Consider the following 22597-nt stretch of genomic DNA (forward strand, 5'->3'; position numbering starts at 1 on the left):
GAGTTCAGGAAACAAGTTTGGTCCACTGCTGCAGCAGTGTCATCTACTCCGCTCCCGCAGGAGCTCCGTTTCTCCGTCCAAACTTGCTCCACTGCTGCTGCAGCATTCTCTTCCGCTCCCGCAGGAGCTCAGTTCTCTGTCCAAAGGATAGTCGGAAAGCAAATTGAAAGCAAGTTTGGTCCACTGCCGCAGCATTGTTATCTACTCCGCTCCCGCAGGAGCTCCGATTCTCCATCCAACTCGCCTTCACTGCCGCAGCAGTGTTTCCTCTTCCGTCCCCATGACTATTCAATTCTCCATCCAATTCGCCATCAGCGAGGCCACCCATCTGATGCCACGACAACCAACTTCCTTCCGACGATGCAAGAAGACCTCCCCATCCAGCGGCTAAATTCCCTCCCTACGATTGGCGCCATAAGTTTGCGCTCTGCAAGTTTTTGGGGGGTCATCAACATCATTTCTGGTGGCTGTCCCGCATTTATTGCAACTTTTGGGGGAGTACTTTGTGTTCGGGCCAAATATCCGAGCTCGGAGCCCTCTCCCCGGACAGCACGCCAAATATGCATACCATATATTCTATCTTATTTGTAAGTGTGAACTCGTGAAATGATGTTTCACTAAACAAAGTTCGGGAGGAGCACGTTCAAATAATTGATCCAATTATCACATCATTCCAACCAGCTGTCGACAATCAGTAATCAACATGTATATCCAATCAGCTTGAGTTGGAGACCTATATATACACTCATTTGACTCACCAATGTTCTTCGACAGTTTTTCAGCATCCCTCCACCACCCCGTATCCTCACACTCGCCTGGTTACTTCTTAAACCAGCAATACGGGGAGTACTCTGGGTTCGGGCCAAATATCCGAGCTCGGAGCCCTCTCCCCGGACAGCACGCCAAATATGCATAGCATTTATTCTATCTAACTTATTTGTAAGTGTGACCTCGTGAAAGGGGACATATCATGAAAATCTGACTTTTTCAGTGTTTAAGTGCTATAATTGGGTCCCGGTGCTTCTACCAACACAGAAAACGTGAAAAGTGAAACCCAGTAACTTTGTTTTGGTGAGTCTTTCTCTTCATGCATGTCGAGAAATAAGCTTGTCAGATTTCGCTCTCCTTCTGACTTATGAAGAGGATCTTATAATATTACCTGCTCTTAATCTGCACGTTTACACACACCAGCCGACATTTGGTTCCTCGAGCGACAACAGTGACCAGTTCTAACGCACCGGCAGAAGATCCAGCAAAGCCTGAAACTGTTCTGTCGTTCCTCCACAGACGAGCACTGAACACTATTGACCAAAACATGTCACCGCTGTCTTATAAACACCTCAGGAACTGTGGACACTTGTGTAGAAGTTCAACATGATGATGAGATGATCAATGTAACTCCACAACAACTAGATAAATGTCTCCACTAACATTCAGAAACTCTTCCTGAGTCTCTCCGTAAGGCTGTACACGCTACTGGTTTTTCTGGGATTCTGGATGAGTGAGATTGGCCTGTTTTGTTATTGCCAGAGTTTCTGAAGCTCGTGTAAAGACTCCGCCCTCTTCTGAACGGAGGCGGAGCTGCAGCTCATTTGCATTTAAAGGGACACGCATAAAAATGGTGTGTTTTTGGTCACACCCAATAGGCTATAATAAATCTGTGATCTGTGACTATATTGAGCTGAATTTCACTGACAAGTTCTGGAGAGACCATAGATTTATATTACATCTTGTGAAAAGAGGCATAATATGGCACCTTTAATGGCTGCTGTTGTGTGTGTGTGTTCAGCTGCTGGCGTCGACGCGTGGCGACTCTGATAAGGTGCAGACGGAGCTGGGCCGCCTGCAGACGGAGAGCGAGAGCGCTAAAGCGGAGGTGCGGGAGGTGTTGCAGGCGCTGGAAGAGCTGGCCGTCAACTACGACCAGAAGAGCCAGGAGGTGGAGGACAAGAGCCTGCACAACAAGCAGCTCGCAGAGCAGCTCAGCCACAAGATGGTGTGTGTGTGTGTGTGTGTGTGTGTGTGTGTGTGTGTGTGTGTGTGTGTGTGTGTGTGTGTGTGTGTGTGTGTGTGTGAGGACAAGAGCCTGCACAACAAGCAGCTCGCAGAGCAGCTCAGCCACAAGATGGTGTGTGTGTGAGGACAAGAGCCTGCACAACAAGCAGCTCGCAGAGCTGCTCAGCCACAAGATGGTGTGTGTGTGTGTGTGTGCGTGTGTTGTGTGAGGACAAGAGCCTGCACAACAAGCAGCTAGCAGAGCAGTTCAGCCACAAGATGGTGTGTGTGTGTGTGTGTGTGTGTGTGTGTGTGTGTGTGTGTGTGTGTGTGTGTGAGGACAAGAGCCTGCACAACAAGCAGCTCGCAGAGCAGCTCAGCCACAAGATGGTGCACAACAAGCAGTGTGTGTGTGTGTGTGTGTGTGTGTGTGTGTGTGTGTGTGTGTGTGTGTGTGTGTGTGTGTGTGTGTGTGTGTGTGTGTGTGTGTGTGTGTGTGTGTGTGTGTGTGTGTGTGTGTGTGTGTGTGTGTGTGTGTGTGTGTGTGTGTGTGTGTGTGTGCGCGCGCGCGCGCGCGCGTGTGTTCACTGCTGCCTCTGCTCTACAGGCCAGTCTGATGGAGCTGGAGGCGGAGCTTGCTCAGATGCAGGAAGTGAGCTCACAGCAGAGGAAGCGCATTGCTGACGTGTTGAACGGGCTGATGAAGGACCTCAGCGAGTTCAGCTCTATCGTCGGCAATGGAGAGATCAAGCTCGTAAGAGACCTCAGATTACTTTTACAACTTTATTTATTTAGTAGTATTATTATTATTTTTCAATTACAGACAAGTAGACAAGTACATTGCAAAAAATACAAGACAAGTACAAGGCATTGTAATACAGCTCAGAGTGTATAAAACAAAAAATAACAACAAGAACTAAAATATAAAATGAACATGTATGTACAAATTTTAATAAAACTAATAATAATTTGTTTTTGTTTTTTTTAAAAACTTATCATTTTCACAAATTCCTTTTTTTTTGGTCCCCATTAATTTTTCTTAATTCCGTTTTAGTGGTGAAATTCAATTTTAGTACTCAAAAAGCATTTATTTTCAGGATTCAGAAAAATTTTACGGGGGAAAATTTGGAATTTGTTAAAATTACCTCTAATAAGCTCTAAGTTTTTGTTTTTTTAATTGACATCATGAAACATATACAATCTAAGAATAAATTATCACATTTTTAGTGCCCCTATGAAATATGTTTTATTTTTCCCAAATTCTTTGTTTTCCTTGAAAATATTTTTCTCAATACAAAAGGGGGGCATTATGGCAAAATACTTTCCTTTAGATGCAGATGTGTATGTAATGTGTGTGTGTGTGTGTAGCCGGTGGAGATCAGCGGTGCGATCGAGGAGGAGTTCACTGTGGCGCGGCTGTACATCAGTAAGATCAAGTCTGAGGTGAAGTCGATGGTGAAGCGCTGCCGGCAGCTGGAGAACATGCAGCTCGAGTGCCATCGCAAGATGGAGGAAACCAGCCGAGAGCTGTCCTCCTGCCAGCTGCTCATCTCACAGGTGTGTGTGTGTGTGTGTGTGTGTCCTCCTGCCAGCTGCTCATCTCACGGGTGAGTGTGAATGTGTGTTTGTGTGTGCGTACGATATTAGATAGAACTGTCATAAATAGAAAGTAGACAGTAATTAAAAGTTATTAGCGTGTGTCGTGTGTTTGATGTCCAGTGTTGCTGAGCAGAAATACATATTCATGTTTGTTCCCCTCAAAGTTGAGTTGGATTTTCTCCTCAGCGTAAAGGTGAAGAGCTTCATCTATCACTGTTTTACATGTTCGTAGAGTTAAATTCTGGAGTAAATATATAGGCTATAATAGGTGTGTTTACACTGCTTTTTTAAATGGCGGGTGCTGGTGTTTCGCGTGTCTTTGGCCAATCAGCGAACACTAATGTAACGGATAGTTCCTATAGTGCTGGTTTAGACCGACTCTGAAGTAGGAGTAAATTAGTTCCTCTAAAAGGAGTTCCTGGAACTAAAATTGTTCCTAGTTCTTGCAGTGCGAACACGCCAAAATCCAGGAACTTCCGCCAATAGTTCTAGGAACCATGAAAAGGTTCCTCCGGTGCGAAAGCCCCTATGGAAAGCCCTGAACCGTTATGTTCACTATGATTATCTTGTAACATTGCAGTAATTGTAAGTTTGCTTTTGGTTTTTAATTGCAAGCAAATATGTATCAGTCCACATTATTTTAACTCGGCTAAGTATCGTTGGTAGTAAAGCAACTTTGGCTGGCTTCATCAGGCCATCAATTTGCACACCATTACATGACATGAATCTTTCTGATGCTAGTACATGACGTGTGGTACATGCTGTGTGTTCTGTATGGTGTTTTAACTTTGTGTCTCTGTGTCTGTGTGTGTCTGTGAGCAGCATGAGGCAAAGATTCGCTCTCTCACAGAGTACATGCAGAACGTGGAGCAAAAGAAGAGACAGCTGGAGGATAATTATGATGCTCTCAGTGAAGAACTTTACATGATGCAGAACTCAGGTAAGATACAAACAAATACAAACTCTGCACAGACCTTCAGGCTCTATGACAAATTTCCAGACAGGGCAATATTTTCATAGATTTCCCAACTTCTATACGTCTGACTGGCACAACTACTAGACTTGTCTAGATACAGTACATAGCCCTGTGTAGTGTAAGATGGATTCAGGATCAATGTGCAGATCTCTTCATTAAATGTAAAGCCTGAGGGAGAAGTCTAGAAGACAGGCAGGAGTTGTTCATGGAGAACCAGAGAAGCAATAAACAGCCCAAAAACGAAAGGGCTAATAGAGGATCCAGAAAGGAAGGCTAGAGGTTCAACATCTCTTACAACACCTGGGCTGACAAGACTACGCAAAGAATGGTCCAGTCAAATATCCATCTATCCATTCATTCTCCAAACTATATGTCCTCTGTAGGGTGACAGGGATGCTGGAACCAAACAAATAATATATACTCCAGTGTTATCATCAATGAATCTAAAAAAGGGTGATGATTAAGGTTTTATGTATTTTGATTATTTTAAATGTAGTGCTGTAATATAGCATAGTAAATCATACTACTCTAAATTATATTTTGAAGGGGCTCAATGCAATATAATGCACAAGGGGCCACAAAAACTAGTGACAAAAAGTCCTTCAAATGAGACATTAACCCTCTGGGGTCCTATGTGTTTTTGGGGTCCTGGAGCATTCTGACATGCTCTAACATTTGTGCTTTTTTCAGTTATTTATAAACATGTTAATGGCAAAGGTGTAAATTCACTCTATATAGCACAAACAGGGCTACCATAATATGTTAGCAAGATGTATGTACATGTTTGTATTTTTGAGAGAATATTGTTTATGCATGGTTATTGAAAAAACTAAAACTTAAAGTCTCTGAAATAAGGCCACAAAACACATATTAAATATGTGTCCACAAGACCTTTGACTAATGGATGTTCTCGCCTAGGATTTTTGCTTCAAAATGATCTGAAAATCATCCTTCCAAATCATTCACATAAAACAATACATTGATTTAAATTTAGTAAAACACTTTTTGTTTGGAAAGGCAATATGCGAAATGGGCGTGACTCATGTATAATGGTCTGATTCACACCTGTGAAGACAAAAGACCTGCTTAATGAGCCTGCATAATGAGCTTTTCACAGGTGTGTCACTGAGCCACAAGAAAGAATACAAGGACACAAGAAAAGAAATGTGTATATATACTACAAAATTGGTTCACAGTTGGAAACATCTATAAAAAAATAGTATTTTTCCACTTTTATTTTTGCTTGCAAATTGTATAATATCCAAGGTGAACATTTCTAGTAATTGTGTAGTTAATTCTCATACTGTATTTTCAGAAAGTTTTGGATATGTATCCTCTCCCCAAATTTGTCACTAATAAAACACAATACAAATAATTTGAAGAGAAGGCTTATATTGAGCTTTTAAGATTTTGTTTACATCTACCTTGTAAATATATTATTTGCTATTTTATTAAAAAGGTTACAATTACAGCAACAATTAAAATAACAATATTTCAAGTGTAGCCTAATATTTCTTTGTAAAGAATACATTTTATCATACATATTTCAAAGTTAAGGATTCATTAGTTTGAATAAAGCCTACATTGGAACAAACACTATAATAGCATCCTACTTGATGACTCTATTTTTGACAAAACAAACATAGCCTAATATATAACATTTGAGCAGAAATTGGTGAACAAAAGCTTATTCGATGTGGCAGTAGCATATTTTACATTAAACAGTTAATAATCTATCCAAAACTAGTCAACAAAATGTTGTCTTTCATATTTCGTCTGTAACATAGGCATATCGTTTGTTGTTTTTATGAGCCTATATTAGGGCATAACTATTAATTTGCAGTTTAATACGTTGCTAAGACATTATAACGTTATTTCTACATATTTCAGTCGATTTTCACTCATCTCAGTATAGTAATAGGGTTTGGTAAAAACTGTTCAGTTCATTCATTCACACACAGACGCGATTCATATTTAAACAGTCTTTTTGCGGTTTACATACACTATGATATCGCGATTAGAACAATAATAATAAAGAACTTACTTATCAGATGGATCCGTTGCTCCTCGTAATGAAAAAAAACAGCACATGTTCTGAGGTAAATGTCCCAGGATTACTCCTCACACAGCCTCGCAAGAAGAAATAGTAGGCTACATTAATCTGATGATTACATTTGTTGTGTTTATGTTGCGTTTCTGAGGGGCGTTGACACTTTGCATGTGTTGCTTCAGATCATTTGCGTTTCAATAGCGCGCGCTCTCCGTGGGCGTGTCACATTAGCAGAATAATGAGCTGAGAGAACGATAATGAGATCGGCTGACACCTCTCTCTTTTTTAATAGATAACATAAACAGAGAATATTTATTTTAGTTTTGAATTAGATATTTTAAAAGTACAAACTTAAATGATTATAAAGATATTTTGCTCATGCTTGTGTGAATAGTATTCGCTGAGCTTTGTTTAAGTTTAGAGACGTGCACCAGAAAAAAATTTAACGGAGACAGAGAGGCAGAAAGCACACCCTGTTTATTTTCTTCATTTTACAAAAGCACACGGTTTTGATGTTAATGTGAGTGTACACAAAAAAAAGAAGACCCTCTATAGTTTATAATCATGTATTGATTTTATTTATATGACCAAAAATGACGGAGTATTTTAAGTCTATGTTGCTGCTATGTGGAAAAAAAACAGCAAAACGCGCCGGCGCGTTTCTCGACCCCAGAGAGTTAAACCGAGGTTCTGACTCTCTGTGGTCATTTAAAATCATTAAAAAAGAGTAGGGGTTTAACCCCGGCATCCTCGCCAAATTTGCCCATTAGCCTCTGTCCATCATCATGGGCTCCTAATCATCCCTTTATTAACTGATTGGCTTCATCACTCCATCTCCTCTCCACCAGTAAGCTGGTGTGTGGTGGGCGTTCTGGCGCACTATGGCTGCCGTCGCATCATCCAGTTGGTGCTGCACATTGGTGGTGGTTATGGAGATTCCCCCCTTCCATATGTAAAGTGCTTTGAGTTGCAAGAAAAGCGTTACATAAATGTAACGCATTATTATTATTACCCAGGGCTCTCAGTTGAACATGCCCGGAAGCTCCACCGGGAGGCCTCATGACTAGATGCCTGAACCACCTCAACTGCCACCGTTTAATAAAGAGGAACAGCAGCTCTAATCCAAGTCTCTCCCGAATATCAGAGCTGTCTCTCAGGATCAGCCCACACACCCTGGAGAGAAAAATAATTTCAGACCATAGTTGGCCATAGGTGAAGGTCAGAACATAGATCGACTGTTAAATCAAGAGCTTCGCTTTTGGGCACAGCTCCTGCTTCACCACGGCATTCTGGTACAACAACTGCATTCACAGCACCAATAAACCTATCGTTCTCATGATCCGACCAACCCTCAATCGTAAACAAGACCAAAGATATTTGAACTGCTCCACTTGGGTCAGCAACTTACTCCCTACCCGACCCTCCTTGGAACCCACCTTAACACGGTGGTGGAGTATGGGTGTGTCAGTAACCCTGGAAGAGGTATTATCCAGATCTTTAGCTCCTGGTTGGCTCGCCCTCTGCAAATTGGAAGAGGGAAATGGCTCGCCCTCTCCTGGATGCAGGCCTGGGAGAGGATCTCTTAAATGGACATCTGGTGGCCAGGATCTGGTCCATGAGACTGAGTCGGGCTCATCTGAAGGGGCCTTCCCCTTTTGGGCATAGTACCTGCAAGGAAACGATTATGGGAGCAATGTACAATGGGCGGCATCTACTTTGAAGATGATAACGATTACATGATTCTTTTGTGGTCTTTTATTCTTGTCCAGTTTTCAATGCAAAACTCGCAAAAGCAAGCAATTAGTAGAAGATAAATGATAACAACTTAACGCTTAACGTTGCAGTATGGACCAGCCACCTCTGTTGGTCAAAATAAACAGCACACGATTGGGGCTCGTTTTAATTTCCCACCTTGGGTGTTATTTCTCTTTGCAGGGCCACCAAAAAAGGAGACTATCTCCAGGAAACAGGGACAATTGGTCTTATGGTTATTCTGGCCGACTGTAAGGCTTTTAAAACTTTCAGACTTGACAAACCTTTCTTTATTCTTCTAAGCCTAATTGAAATTCAACTACAAGCTACATTCACCAAAGTCAGAGTTCTCTGAAGATCTGTGCGGACTTAGGTTGCTATATCTTTTCTAAATGATTGGTCTTGTGGGTTTCCTTTATCAGAACTTCAAAGTTTCCAAAAATCCAAAAGACTGGAAAAAGAATTTCAGATTCAGCTTTTTTACTGTTACATTAATGGTTCTGTATTTATGTTTATACCAGAGAGTAATGTGGCAGAACTGGATGGAGGAGAGAAGGCTGACAGAGAGGCTGAAGGGAAAGTAAGTCGGACATACATGGGTCTAGTATTTTATACATAAACAGTCCTGTGACTAGTGTAAGGAACACATACATATTATGATAAGAGAGATGTTGTACATGATGTGGTTATTATTAAAAATAGGTCACTAACAGCAGTCAAACACATGGACACTAGGAAGGTGTGTGAAATGTTATTGGACTATTGTCACACGAGTCAGTGCAAATGTTTATTTGTGTGTGTGTTTGTGTAGAAGGCCGCTGTTCGCCCGGCTCTCCATGCCGAGTCTCGTCAGAAGCAGCTCAGCCACCTGCGGGACGAAATTAATGAGAAACAGCGACTCATTGATGACCTTACCGAGTCAGTCTCACTAACAGGGTCTCCTGATAGCATTACACGTTTTAGTACAATCACTGAATGTTGTAAATGATGTGCTGATGGTGTCATAACTTGTCTTGCAGTAAGAATCAGGCTCTAGAGCTGGAGTTGGCTCATGTGCGGTCCAGTTTCAGTAACCTGAAAATGCAGGATGACACCAAGAGCGCCTGCTTGGAGCAGCTGTCGTACGTTTTTATACTATTACACAAATACACTGAAATTTTTTGATCATGTTATGAGTGTTAAAGAGGGCCTATTCTGCTTTTTTTCATTTTTATCTTTCTTAAGAGTGTAATGTTGCTGTTTGAGCATGAAAAAGCTCCAGTTATCCTCTATATCAGTGTCAGTGTTTCTGAACTCCCTGAAACGCCTCCATTGTAGTCTTGAGTTTCTTCCGGGAACGAACACGTCACAATATTCCTTATTATAATAATTCATATGCAGAATAAAGGGGCGGGGGCTGGTTGAGTTAGTTAGTAATGTGTTAAACTGGTGGTTATGATAAGGGCGGGATGTGTGCTTTTCAGAAGGAGGGGCTTCATAGAGACAGGAAGTAAACAGAGCGTTACTGACAGACTGGGAAGAGAGGAGCCGCAACAATGGAGAATATGAGGAAAAATATCAACATTCAAGCCTTCAAGAAAACCTGCTCTAGTAGAGCTCAAAAACAACAGCAAGACTTTGTACAAGAATATGATAGGTCCTCTTTAAGGGATGCTACAGTGTGCAATGAATGTTTAATGTGTGTTAAAGTTTGAGTTTTCTCATCAGCTTTCAGCAGGAGAGACACGAGCAGTCCAAACAGGATCTCAGGGGCCTTGAGGAGACTGTTGTAAGTTTCTCATACAAACTCTGGTTACGCTTTATTTTGAGGTGTCTTTGTTACACTGTAATTATACATTTAAGGACTGAGTAATATTAAGTAACTACATGTACTTACTATAGGGTTGGGATTAGGTTTGGATTAGTTGCAAGTAATTATCCATAATGTATAGTTATAACTATAATAACTACATGTAACATGTAACAATGACACGTAAAATAAAGTGTAACCCAAACTCTTCCTCTTAGTCTACAGTTCCTTCTTTTACATCATTCTCATCTAAATTTCTGCACCATGATGATGTCATTTTACATCATAACTGTGGTTTTCTGTGTGTGAACTCCCTCTGCTGCTCTGAAAGGAGAAAAACCTCATACCTGCTCAGATCACATCATTTGTTTATAAAATGAATAGATCTTTAGTGGAGAACTATTAGAACTACTGTAGTTGCGTTGCTGAAACAGGGCTTGAACATTCAGTATATGTTTTCATGACATTGATTGTCAATCATCTTTAGGGCCATGTCTTGAAAATTAACTTGTTAATAACCAAAACAGATATTTCACTTTCATTTTCTTGTCTGTGGTCTCATATAGCAGCTTCTCTCTCTGTCTTAGGCTCGGGAACTCCAGACCCTCCACAACCTGCGCAAGCTGTTCGTTCAAGACCTCACGACTCGGGTTAAAAAAGTGAGTTCTGCATGTGAACATGGATATTTTGCTTAACAAATCTCCACTGTTGTGTGTCTTTCTGACATGTTTTCCTCACACAGAGTACAGAAATTGGACCTGATGATAGTGGGGGGTCTAACACTCAGAAACAGAAGATTTCCTTTCTTGAAAACAACCTGGATCAGCTTACAAAGGTTCATAAACAGGTCAGGTATACAATACATGAGTGCTTTATTCAAGTCACGTTTATTTGTATAGCGCTTTTCATAATACACATCGTTTCAAAGCAGCTTTACAAAAAATGCCACATTACAATTTAGAGTGATCTGCTATCGGAGGAAACTTTCTAAGTTAAGTATTTTAGAAATGTACATATACAAAATCACAGTTAGCCAAAAATGTATTAATTTAAACAATGTAATAATTTAAGGCAGAAACAATGAGCTCATTAAAGTAATTAATACTTGTTTGTTAACAAATGATTATAACATTTACAAAAATGTAGCATTGGTGCATGTTGATTCAGAGTTTGCGATATGATGAAAAGATTTAATTTGGGATTTTATTCACATATAAACAGTGATCAGCGCACATACATAGAGTATCTGGAACAGAGTACAAGCTCCTGCATTTCATAATGTTGTGTCCCTTTATTTATCATTTATGCTAACACTAATTACTAGTGAACCTGTGTGTGCAGCTGGTACGTGATAACGCAGATCTGCGCTGTGAGCTTCCGAAGCTGGAGAAGCGTCTTCGTTCTACGGCTGAGCGGGTTCGGGCGCTGGAGACAGCACTGAAGGATGCGAAGCAGGGCGCCATGAACGACCGGCGCCGCTACCAGCAGGAGGTGGAGCGCATCCGGGACGCCATGCGCCTGCGCTATCCTCTGCGCCGGCCCAACGCCGCTCAGATCGGTACTGCTCGCACTGCGCAATCGTGTATTATGATATGATATGTAAGCAGTAAGGTACTCGAGAAGGGCGTTGTTAGCAGTCAGCCGTGAGTTATTCGCCATACAGCACTAGCCTCCAGTACCTTATTGCTTTTGTAAAACGGTTACCACACAATACAATATTAAAGTCGAAAAATATGTATCAATGCAAATGTCATCAAGTAAAATTATGGAAGTAAAGTAATACCAAATGTTTTTGAATATTTCAATTCAAAACATTTAAAATTAAAATCTTATACTATAATATTCGACAGGATGTGCTATGTTGAACCACTGAATTTGTGGAAGCGAAATAAATATAATAATATAGATTGTATTTTTAAACAGAATGAATATTTTGGAAGTGAAATCTGAAAGATGAATATGGTTTATTGATTTTTTAATTATGAAAATGAGTGTGAAATGTTTTGAATTGAAATATTCACAGCTTAAATATACAATCATGTTGAATTTCAGCCCATAAAAATGCAAGCCCTAAAAATACAATGCATTTAAATGCAAGCACTGTTAATTCGATACATATTTTTTCAATTAGTGCAATTCAACAAGCTTTTTTGTTTCAAAAACATTTTTTATTATTTTACTTCCATATAAAATCACGAAAAGCCTTCCTTCCTCATTATTTTGCCATTAGATGGCGGCAAAGACTGTCTTTATGTGTGAGTCAGTCAGTAGAGAAGACTTTTATATTGAAATGACTGAATCTTGTTGTGAACACGGAGAAGCAAGACAACTGGGAACGGGAAAACCCCTCTGGTGCTCTTCCAAGTCAAAAATGAGCTCATTGGAAATGAATGTGAGAGGAATTTCCTCTAGTGGAAGCGTTCGGTACTGCAGCCGAAAACACTCTCACTGAACGCTCATTTACTGAGATATCAGCTCACATTTGGAACACAGCTTGTTTAGATTTATGGCTTTGATTTTCTTGCAGTTTTAGAGTAAAACGTGATTTTGAAAATATATATTTCATATAAAAATTGTAAATAGTATTTTTGTGCATTTTTTATAACAATACACGTAAAATTCTGTTTAAAAAAAAAAAATTAACTTCAGCAATAATCTGCCAAGTGTCTTCTTTGAAAAGACAAGAGATAATACAAATCTGCTCTAAAGCATTGAAGAATTACCAGTTTAAGTTTGACATTTAATTTTCAAGTCAATGCTCAAAAAGTGAGTAAATGGATTATAAATACAGCGTAAATATAAATGAGTATAAAAAAATCCCCTTAAAATACAAAATATTAAATAGTACATTCATTTCATTGACAAACAAAAAACAAATAGATCATTTTTGACCGACACGTGAAGGGCACCTGAGGGTTAAAAGGAAAAGATATCGCAGCGGACATTCAAATAGTTTTTTGTTATTATAGGACTGACCTGAAGGAAGATGCCATATCTACTGTAAATGCAGGGACACTCGCTCACTCAACCTCTCAATACTCTACTCTATAAGCTTCAATGAACAATATCAATGAGAAGATATGTTTGCGTTGCTAAGAGGGGTTGCTAGGGGTGTTGTGTAGTGATACATAGAGCCGTAGAGTGAAGCGGTCATAGCCGTGTGTTATGAATAAAACACAGCTATTGACCAATCAGAATCAAGGACTGGAACTACCCGTTTTTTAATAATAATTGGTAACACTTTACAATAAGGTTTCCTTAGTTGACATTAGTTTACTACATTAATTAGCATGAACTAATAATGAACTGCACTTATACAGCATCTATTAATCTTTGTTAATGTTAATTTCAACATTTACTAATACTTTATTAAAATCTTGTTAACATTAGTTAATGCGCTGTGAACTAACATGAACAAACAATGAACAGCTTTATTTTTATTAACAAAGATTAACCAATATAGTAACAAATGTATTGCTCATGGTTAATTCATGTTAGTTAATACATTAAGTAAGGGATCATGTACATCCAGCCGGTTGTTATCTCAGAATAAACCCGACAGAGCGATCAGGTCTTCATCAGCCTGAACACACACACACACACACACACACACACACCTGAAGGGGGTTTATTCTGAGATCACACACACACACACACACACACACACCTGAAGGGGGTTTATTCTGAGATCACACACACACACACACACACACACACACACACACACACACACACACACACACACACACACACACACCTAAAGGGGGTTTATTCTAAGATCACACACACATACCTGAAGGGGGTTTATTCTGAGATAACACACATACACACAAACACACCTGAAGGGGGTTTATTCTGAGATAACACACATACACACACACACACCTGAAGGGGTTTATTCTGAGATCACACACACACACACAAACACACCTGAAGGGGGTTTATTCTGAGATAACACACATACACACACACACACACCTGAAGGGGTTTATTCTGAGATAACACACATACACACACACACACACACCTGAAGGGTTTTATTCTGAGATCACACACACACACACACACACACACACACCTGAAGGGGGTTTATTCTGAGATCACACACACACACACACACACACACCTGAAGGGGGTTTATTCTGAGATCACACACACACACACACACACACACACACACACACACACACACACACACACACCTGAGGGGGGTTTATTCTGAGATAACACACATACACACACACACACATCTGAAGGGGTTTATTCTGAGATCACACACACACACACACACACACACACACACACACACACACACACACACACCTGAAGGGGGTTTATTCTGAGATAACACACATACACACACACACACCTGAAGGGGTTTATTCTGAGATAACACACATACACACACACACACACCTGAAGGGGTTTATTCTGAGATCACACACACACACACACACACACACACACACACACACACACACACACACACCTGAAGGGGGTTTATTCTGAGATCACACACACACACACACACACACACACCTGAGGGGGGTTTATTCTGAGATAACACACATACACACACACACACACACACACACACACACACACCTGAAGGGGTTTATTCTGAGATAACACACATACACACACACACACCTGAAGGGGTTTATTCTGAGATCACACACACACACACCTGAGGGGGGTTTATTCTGAGATAACACACATACACACACACACACACCTGAAGGGGTTTATTCTGAGATAACACACATACACACACACACACCTGAAGGGGTTTATTCTGAGATCACACTCACACACACACACCTGAAGGGGGTTTATTCTGAGATCACACACACACACACACACACACACACACACCTGAAGGGGTTTATTCTGAGATCACACTCACACACACACACCTGAAGGGGGTTTATTCTGAGATAACACACACACACACACACGCACATACACACCTGAAGGGGTTTATTCTGAGATAACACACATACACACACACACACACACACACACACACACACCTGAAGGGGTTTATTCTGAGATAACACACATACACACACACACACCTGAAGGGGTTTATTCTGAGATCACACACACACACACACACACACAAACACATGAAGGGGTTTATTCTGAGATAACACACATACACACACACACACCTGAAGTTTTGATCAAAACTTCCATGAAGAAAACCCGTTGCTAGCGAGTGTATAGCGCTGTTGACTTCAGTGACCCGGATGAGCCTGTGTTTCTGTGTTCTGTTGCTATCTGGGAATATCATACTGCTGGATGTGTGATTGACCAATCAGAATCAAGTATTCCACAGAGCCGTGTAATAACTAATGTAATAAACCTTATTGTAAAGTGTTACCTAATAATTATATAATAAAACAGCTCAACCCACACTTTATGTATGTAATCCTAAATGTAAAAAAATCCGCCACGCCGTCACTGGCGCTTACATCAACAACATAATTTTGCCGATTCCCTTTCCATCATAATAAACAGGTGCTTCTCTGTGGCCGTCATGTTTTGTTTCCTGATGTTGTGTTTCCTGATGTTGTGTTTTGTTTTAACAGCTAAGCCAGTGAGACCCGGACACCACGTCTCGGCCACGTCCCCCACCAGCTTCTCCAGCACACCACGCTCCAGCAAACCTGCCACGTCCTACAGCAACACACTGTTCCTGCAAGAGGAGAAGAAAACCAACCCGTGAGTGTGTGTGTGCTCTCGTCCAGGTCCTGTCTGTCTCTCACCTTCTCCTCCTCTCATCTGTGCTCTGTTCATTTCAGTGTTGGATACAGCACTGTGAGATCCATAGACATACTGAGCTCCTGTCCGCTCGACGTGGAGAACGGTAAGTGTGTGTGCGCTCTGACAGCACTGAAACAACATTTATACACTGCCAATCATACTTGATATTTGGAATTGAAATCATTTTATTCTAGATGAACAAGGAAAATAAAGTTATAGATGGAAGGGATCAACTCAATGCGTGTGTAGGTGTAGACCAAAGGTCAGCAACCTTTTGCCATTTTTAAAATTGCCCCAGTTAAAGAAAAAAGGTCCAACATTGATGGCAGTAACTTGTTTAAAGAATAAAAGTGTCTTAAGGACTGTAACTAAACGCTGCAGGAAAGCGGCTCTCCAGGACCAGGAACGAGTAACCCTGATCAAAATAACACATCCATCTCTCTTTAGGCCCGTTCACACTAAAGCTCCTCATTCTCATCCCGAATTGTCGCACGTTAAAAAATAAATACAACCTCACAATGTGTCAATCACGTTTACACACTGCCTCCGAAACTTTCGTCCGTCATAAATAAATTCGGATCGAAAGGTTTTGAGAGGTGATTTGACAATTCACAGCCACCCAATGACGAATACGAAAAATAAATAATACGAAAGTTTCGGACTCAGTGTGCAAGGACCTTAAGGGTGATAACTACAACAATAACGATAAACATATAGTTCTAAAAATTGTTCTCAACATTAAAGAATAACAGAGTTAACACCAAAGCTATAACGATAACGTTATAGAGAAACGATATCGTTGGGATCACTTTCAGAACGATTTTTTTCCAGCTGTTGAACGATAAAACACCGACAGCCAATCAGAATCCACTCAAACTTAAGGGCTCGCACATTTAAAATGGCAGACGACATTGTGGAGAAGTTAATCGCCGAGATCCAGGAAAATCCACCAGTGTTTGACAAGTCAAGCCCCTTTTCAAGAAAATGGATCTGGAAAACAATCGTTCATACCCCTTGAATAAACGGTAAGAAGTTTTACCTCAGGTATCAAGCGCTCGTTTCGACAACATTGTCTGGCTTCCTTTGAAGTTGTGGTGAAAAAGCTAGTGTTGTTTTTATTTCACTATATTGACTCTGTCGGCTAAACTCACTGATTATTAGCTCGATTACACTAGCTTCACTCGAAACACAGCATGCTGAGGACATCTGCTGGTTAAAGCCTGTAAATCCAACAAGAACAGCAAAAACAGTTCAGTGACTTTGTACACACTTTGAAACCGCAGCGCAAGCTTAGAATAAACAGACCGTTAACGTTCATTGGTTGGGACTCAAATTTAGTTATCTTTAGTCATCGTTCTTGGTGTGGACAGCCCTTTTCTCTCTCTATTTCTCATGTGCCAGTGCCATAGTTCCCATATAATGGGAGAGATCTACACAATTAAAAATAGAGGTTCCTAAAGGTGGTTTTCTGCCATCGAAGAGCCATTAATGGTTCCCTAAAGCAGGTCTTCAACCCCACTGTCCTGCAGAGTTCAGCTTATCAAACCCTAATCAAACACACCTGAAGCACAACGTAATTTCTCCAGGAGTGAACAATCTAATCTTTCAGTTAACCGCGGGAGCATATAAGCAGCCGCTCACCTCGCTCTGGCATCAGCTGTTCTGGCGTCCCTCCACCTCCCCCAGCTCCACCTGCAGAACTCAGGCATCATATAAGCATCCGCTCACCTCGCTCTGGCATCAGCTGTTCTGCGTCCCTCCACCTCCCCAGCTCCACCTGCAGAACTCAGGCATCATATAAGCATCCGCTCACCTCGCTCTGGCATCAGCTGTTCAGCGTCCCTCCACCTCCCCAGCTCCACCTGCAGAACTCAGGCATCATATAAGCATCCGCTCACCTCGCTCTGGCATCAGCTGTTCTGCGTCCCTCCACCTCCCCCAGCTCCACCTGCAGAACTCAGGCATCATATAAGCATCCGCTCACCTCGCTCTGGCATCAGCTGTTCTGCGTCCCTCCACCTCCCCCAGCTCCACCTGCAGAACTCAGGCATCATATAAGCATCCGCTCACCTCGCTCTGGCATCAGCTGTTCTGGCGTCCCTCCACCTCCCCAGCTCCACCTGCAGAACTCAGCCATCTTGCCTCCATTAGTAGTCCCACTGGGCGGTTTATCTCAGCTCGAGCTGAAGCTGTTTCCTCGAACCCCTCCACTGCAGACCAAATACGCTTAACTTTATTAGCTTAAAGATTATATGGCCAAAGGAACTCGTGAAAATTTGCAGGGGCGATTTGAGGATTCTCCCAGCTAATCATTGGCTACAATTACAGCAGATTTGGCGCAGTTGAATTCAAGCAAAAACAACTAGAAAACAGATGGGTGGCATGTGAAAATCAATAATACCAGTGATAATAAAACAGTTAAAGGTGAATGAAAAACATGCTCAGTTGTCACACTGAATTTGGTAAGCTGTTTTTATGTTTAATGTTTTAATTCAACTAATACCCTGTCTACACCGGACACGAACGGCGCCATGCAATACGCATAATCCCTGACATTAAACTGAAATGTTGTTCTATTTCTGACTGCGAAGAACAAATGGATTTACAACAGTCGCTTTGTCGTGACAGGCTGTTGCAGGATGACTCGAGTCCGCATAGACACGGTTTTGCATACTATAGACCCCTTTTCAGTTAGTAAACATGGTGACGTTTTTTGTGGGTGGACCTTAGGTGAAGGCAGAACGATTCCCCTGGCCGCTTCACTAACGCTAGTTTGCAAGTTTTGTTAGCTTGTTTTTTTAACAATGGCTGGAGAAAATCAGATTTTATCTTAATGTGTGAGGTCACTCAGTGTCCTGGACCGCGATTGTTATTTGCAAAAGTTCATTTTAACGGACGGAACCAGATTGGGCGCCCCGTACACACTCAATGATGGACGATCTGACAGGATTAACGATAGAGAAACTGAGCATAAAGAGAAGCTGAGGGTGTATAAATCTGTAGATGCCTATAGCTATATTAGCTGAATGGTCACGTACACGACTTGTGTGGTACGTTCCGAAGCTCTGCTAGTCTGCGCTAAAGCCAGAAGACCACCATGTGTAGAGTGACATTACAGGGCAATTTTAATGATGTGAATCTTTACTAGAAATAAAAATTCCAGATACAGCAAATTACTTTTTGAACTTTATGAATTTGATTATTATTTCTTACCAAGTTCTTCAAAAAGTCTAGTCACAATCAATCACAACAATGTATACAATCATAGATGATTCACAAATAATCACAATAGTTTGGAAAACATTATGCGATACAATTTCAAATTGGATCCTATACTCCATCGATTCTGGCACACAACAACACAACAAGATGACGTTAAGCTCATTATGTAGCCGAATCTGTGCTGGTTTGTATTGGCCGCCTCCAGTTTTCCCTTTGTTTTGCCTCCAGCTAATGCCGTGACGTAATTGTGACATCAGAGCAAAAAGGGTCTATACGCATTAACTAATACATCAAGGATGTTGTCGGTAGTTGGGGGGACACTAGTGAAATTAGATGTAGGGGGGCACATGTCCTAAAAGCTTGGAAACCTCTGGTCTAAAGAACTTTTTTCAACTATAAAGAGCCTTTTGTGCAATGGAAAGATTCCATGGAAGGTTCTTCACGGATTGCCAATAAAGAACCTTTATTTTTAAGAGTGGGTTACACTTTATTTCAATGGTCCACTTTAGACATTCTACTGACTATAAGTAACTTTGCACCTACATGTCAACTAACTCTCATTAGAGTATTAGTACTGTTAGGTTAGGGTTTGGATTAGTAGAATAAGTTGACATGTAGTTGCAAAGTTACTTACAGTCAGTAGAAGGTCTGTAGCGGAACATCAGAAAACGGCAAGACGGGCCAAAAGAGCCGTGGGAACAGAGCGAGTGTTAATGCGCCACACCGGTCTCCAGTCCCACGGAGGAACTCCTGAAGGATAGAGGAGGAGTGACAGCAGTGAAGGACGAGAGAGAACCAAGCCTGGCACTTTATGCTGTGTTTATGTGACAGTCGTCCATGAGGGGCTGCCGCTTTACTTTACTTTTGTTCTTTATGTTTATTTTACTATTAGTTATGTTATGTTTACTGTTCTCCAGTTCCCGCCTCGTTCATCCCATATCAACAAACCGGGTTACTAGGCAGATAATAAGCAGACAGTCTACTAATACTCTAATGTACTTGCAAAGTTACTTATAGTTAGTAGAATGTCTAAAGTGGACCATTGAAATAAAGTGTAACTTAAGAGTGTAGATTAGTTTACCCAGAGATCCTGTTATTGTAAAGTCTTAACCCGGCCTCCAGGCTTCTGATGGTAAAGGCTAGCAGGTTTAAAGTGCCAGTACCAGTTTTTCTTAGACACTATGTTTTTGCTTGTAACAGTTGTAACCTTTTATTCTGTTCCTTTATGCTTTTCAGGAAATAGCACAGACATTAATGATAACAGGTAAGCAAACTCCTGTGCTCTAATGGGATGGATCGACTCAATTGCAGGTCTAAACAGAATTTTATTTTTGACTTTAAGTTCCAGTTCTCTTGTGTTTATGTTTCCTGCTGACTGCTTCTGTGTTTCAGGAGTGATGTTCACTGTGGCAGTATGGCGGACGATGCTTCACGACTCTTCATCATGCAACAGGAGACCGCAGCCAGTTAATCATTTAATGTAAGCAAACACACACACACACACACACACATATATAATGAGCTTAGAAACATGTTTTCATCAGTTTTCAACCTTTGTCCCACTTTCTCCAGATATTCCAGTTGTCTGCATGCAGCCGTTCAGCCTTCGCCATCTTCTCCACAACTTTATTCCTAGACTTCATGGCTCTGTACTGTCTTCTGTTGTATGAAATATTCCTCTATCGTTCATGCAGAGTCACATCATGTATCCTGTCTCGCGTATATCACTGTTGCATGTTTGTCTGTTCAGTAAGAAAACTCATAGGTTGTAAATGAACCCTCACGTACAGTAGATATTTGAATACACACATCTATATTGCTTGCATTATAATACAGAAGAGAACTAGAAATACTTTCCCTTTAGTCTTGCTGAGCCTTAAAGAAAGATGGTTAAATATTGTGAAGATTCACATATAACAGTGTGTTTGTGTGTGTCATTGTGTAGATTTTGATAATATTATATTCAAGTACTGACTACCTCCAATTATGGGAAAAAAAACATTTTCAGTAATATTTGATTTGCATTGTTTTTGTTTTCACATCAAAATGATTGGGATGAAAATTGCTGTATGTCAAGAGAACGTATAGTAGAGTTATCGTAGAGATTTACAGTTCTGAAACGCTCTGAATGCTTCAGGTATTCTGTCAAATGCTCTGAACAATCACAGCTCTGATTTCTCTTGCAAAATCCTGATCAGCCAATCAGGAAGCAGAATGAAGCGTCGGTGTCTGTGTGATGTTTCCCGTAAGGTCCGATGAATGCGTGACTCCATTCCTAACACTTTTCTTTCAATTCTCTTTCAGGATGTCTTTAGACTGATTCACTTGTATATTTAGCAAGACAATGAATGAGTGAGGCCGCAGAAACTGTATTATGATGAAGGATAATCATAGATTTAGTTGGCACTGAAATGCTTGCTTCTCACACTTCCCCGATTCAAACCACTGTCGTCACCATTAGAAGAGTAAATACTTAAGAAGCCGATGAAGAGAGTTTGGGCAAAAGCTCAACTGATTTACTCAAGATATCTTTGTTGAAGGTTGTTTCATGTGATTTATGTGCAGTGGGCTAGTTTGCTGGAAGCTGATGCGAGAAATAAATGTAATTCAAAGAAAAATGTGATTCTTCGTTTTATCTTTGTTTGTCTTGAAGAGGTGAGGTCTGCTTTCTTTAGTGTTCTACACATAACATTTGCTGCCGAACATAACATTGTTACCTATAATGAGAATGTTAATCACTAAAACTCAGAATAAATGTTCATTTAGTTGTGTAATTTTTACAATCAGATAATTAAATAGTTTCCTGTGGAGTGAACTCATTGGCGCTATGGGAACTCCCCCAGCATGACCGGTGTCTGAAGCACGTGTGAAATGGAGCAAGAGTTTAGGAGATGTCCAGCGCCATGCGGGAGGTGTCTAACCCCTGAGGATACACAAGAACTGTGTGTAATCTGCTCTGAGGAGCTCGATGTGTTGAGGTGGATGAACAGAGCTAGTCCAGCTCCTCTCACTCCCACAGACAGAGAACTGGTGGAAGTTATGAAACGCAACTGAAACTGGACTTGTCCATGGAGAGAGAGGAGTCTGCTCCTGGAAAGACGGATGAGCGGTTTCTCCCGGGTTATAAACTACCTCAGTTTGTCAGCCTTCTATCTCTTACAGAGATCATGATGAAATGGTGAAGTCCTGGAAGAAACTCAGGGCTCGGCATTAAAGGGGACCTATAATGCAAAATTCACTTTTGCATGGTGTTTAGACATAAATGTGTGATGGCAGTGTGTGTACACAACCACCCTGCAGTGATAAAAATCCACCCACTCCTTTTTTTTTTTTAAATCCCCATAAATCATAACAGTGTCTCCCAATGACCTGTTGTCAGAATGCGGCTTTAGTGATGTCACTACAGACACAGGCCCCACCCACGAGTGTTGACAGACACAGGCCC

At 41.0% G+C, this 22597-nt stretch overlaps 1 protein-coding gene across 2 annotated transcripts in view; it reads left to right on the forward strand.

Annotated features, from left to right (window-relative positions):
* kif5aa (kinesin family member 5A, a) overlaps positions 1 to 21770 on the forward strand; it is a 43081-nt gene extending 21311 nt beyond the window's left edge. For both annotated transcript variants that reach the window (XM_077238356.1, XM_077238366.1), the window contains 16 exons: positions 1790 to 1996; positions 2603 to 2749; positions 3364 to 3552; positions 4417 to 4534; positions 8894 to 8952; positions 9184 to 9290; positions 9392 to 9493; positions 10080 to 10140; positions 10749 to 10820; positions 10904 to 11008; positions 11503 to 11719; positions 15756 to 15888; positions 15969 to 16033; positions 20389 to 20416; positions 20545 to 20632; positions 20725 to 21770. In XM_077238356.1, coding sequence (XP_077094471.1) covers positions 1790 to 1996; positions 2603 to 2749; positions 3364 to 3552; positions 4417 to 4534; positions 8894 to 8952; positions 9184 to 9290; positions 9392 to 9493; positions 10080 to 10140; positions 10749 to 10820; positions 10904 to 11008; positions 11503 to 11719; positions 15756 to 15888; positions 15969 to 16033; positions 20389 to 20416; positions 20545 to 20623 — 1689 coding nt within the window. In that variant the 3' untranslated portion in view covers positions 20624 to 20632; positions 20725 to 21770. The remainder of the gene's footprint in view (positions 1 to 1789; positions 1997 to 2602; positions 2750 to 3363; positions 3553 to 4416; positions 4535 to 8893; positions 8953 to 9183; positions 9291 to 9391; positions 9494 to 10079; positions 10141 to 10748; positions 10821 to 10903; positions 11009 to 11502; positions 11720 to 15755; positions 15889 to 15968; positions 16034 to 20388; positions 20417 to 20544; positions 20633 to 20724) is intronic.
* The last annotated feature ends 827 nt before the right edge of the window (positions 21771 to 22597 follow it).

The sequence above is a fragment of the Siphateles boraxobius genome, unplaced genomic scaffold (assembly GCF_051911475.1).
Source record: "Siphateles boraxobius isolate OS27281-9 unplaced genomic scaffold, OSU_SipBor_1 100, whole genome shotgun sequence".
Taxonomy (NCBI): Eukaryota; Metazoa; Chordata; class Actinopteri; order Cypriniformes; family Leuciscidae; genus Siphateles; species Siphateles boraxobius.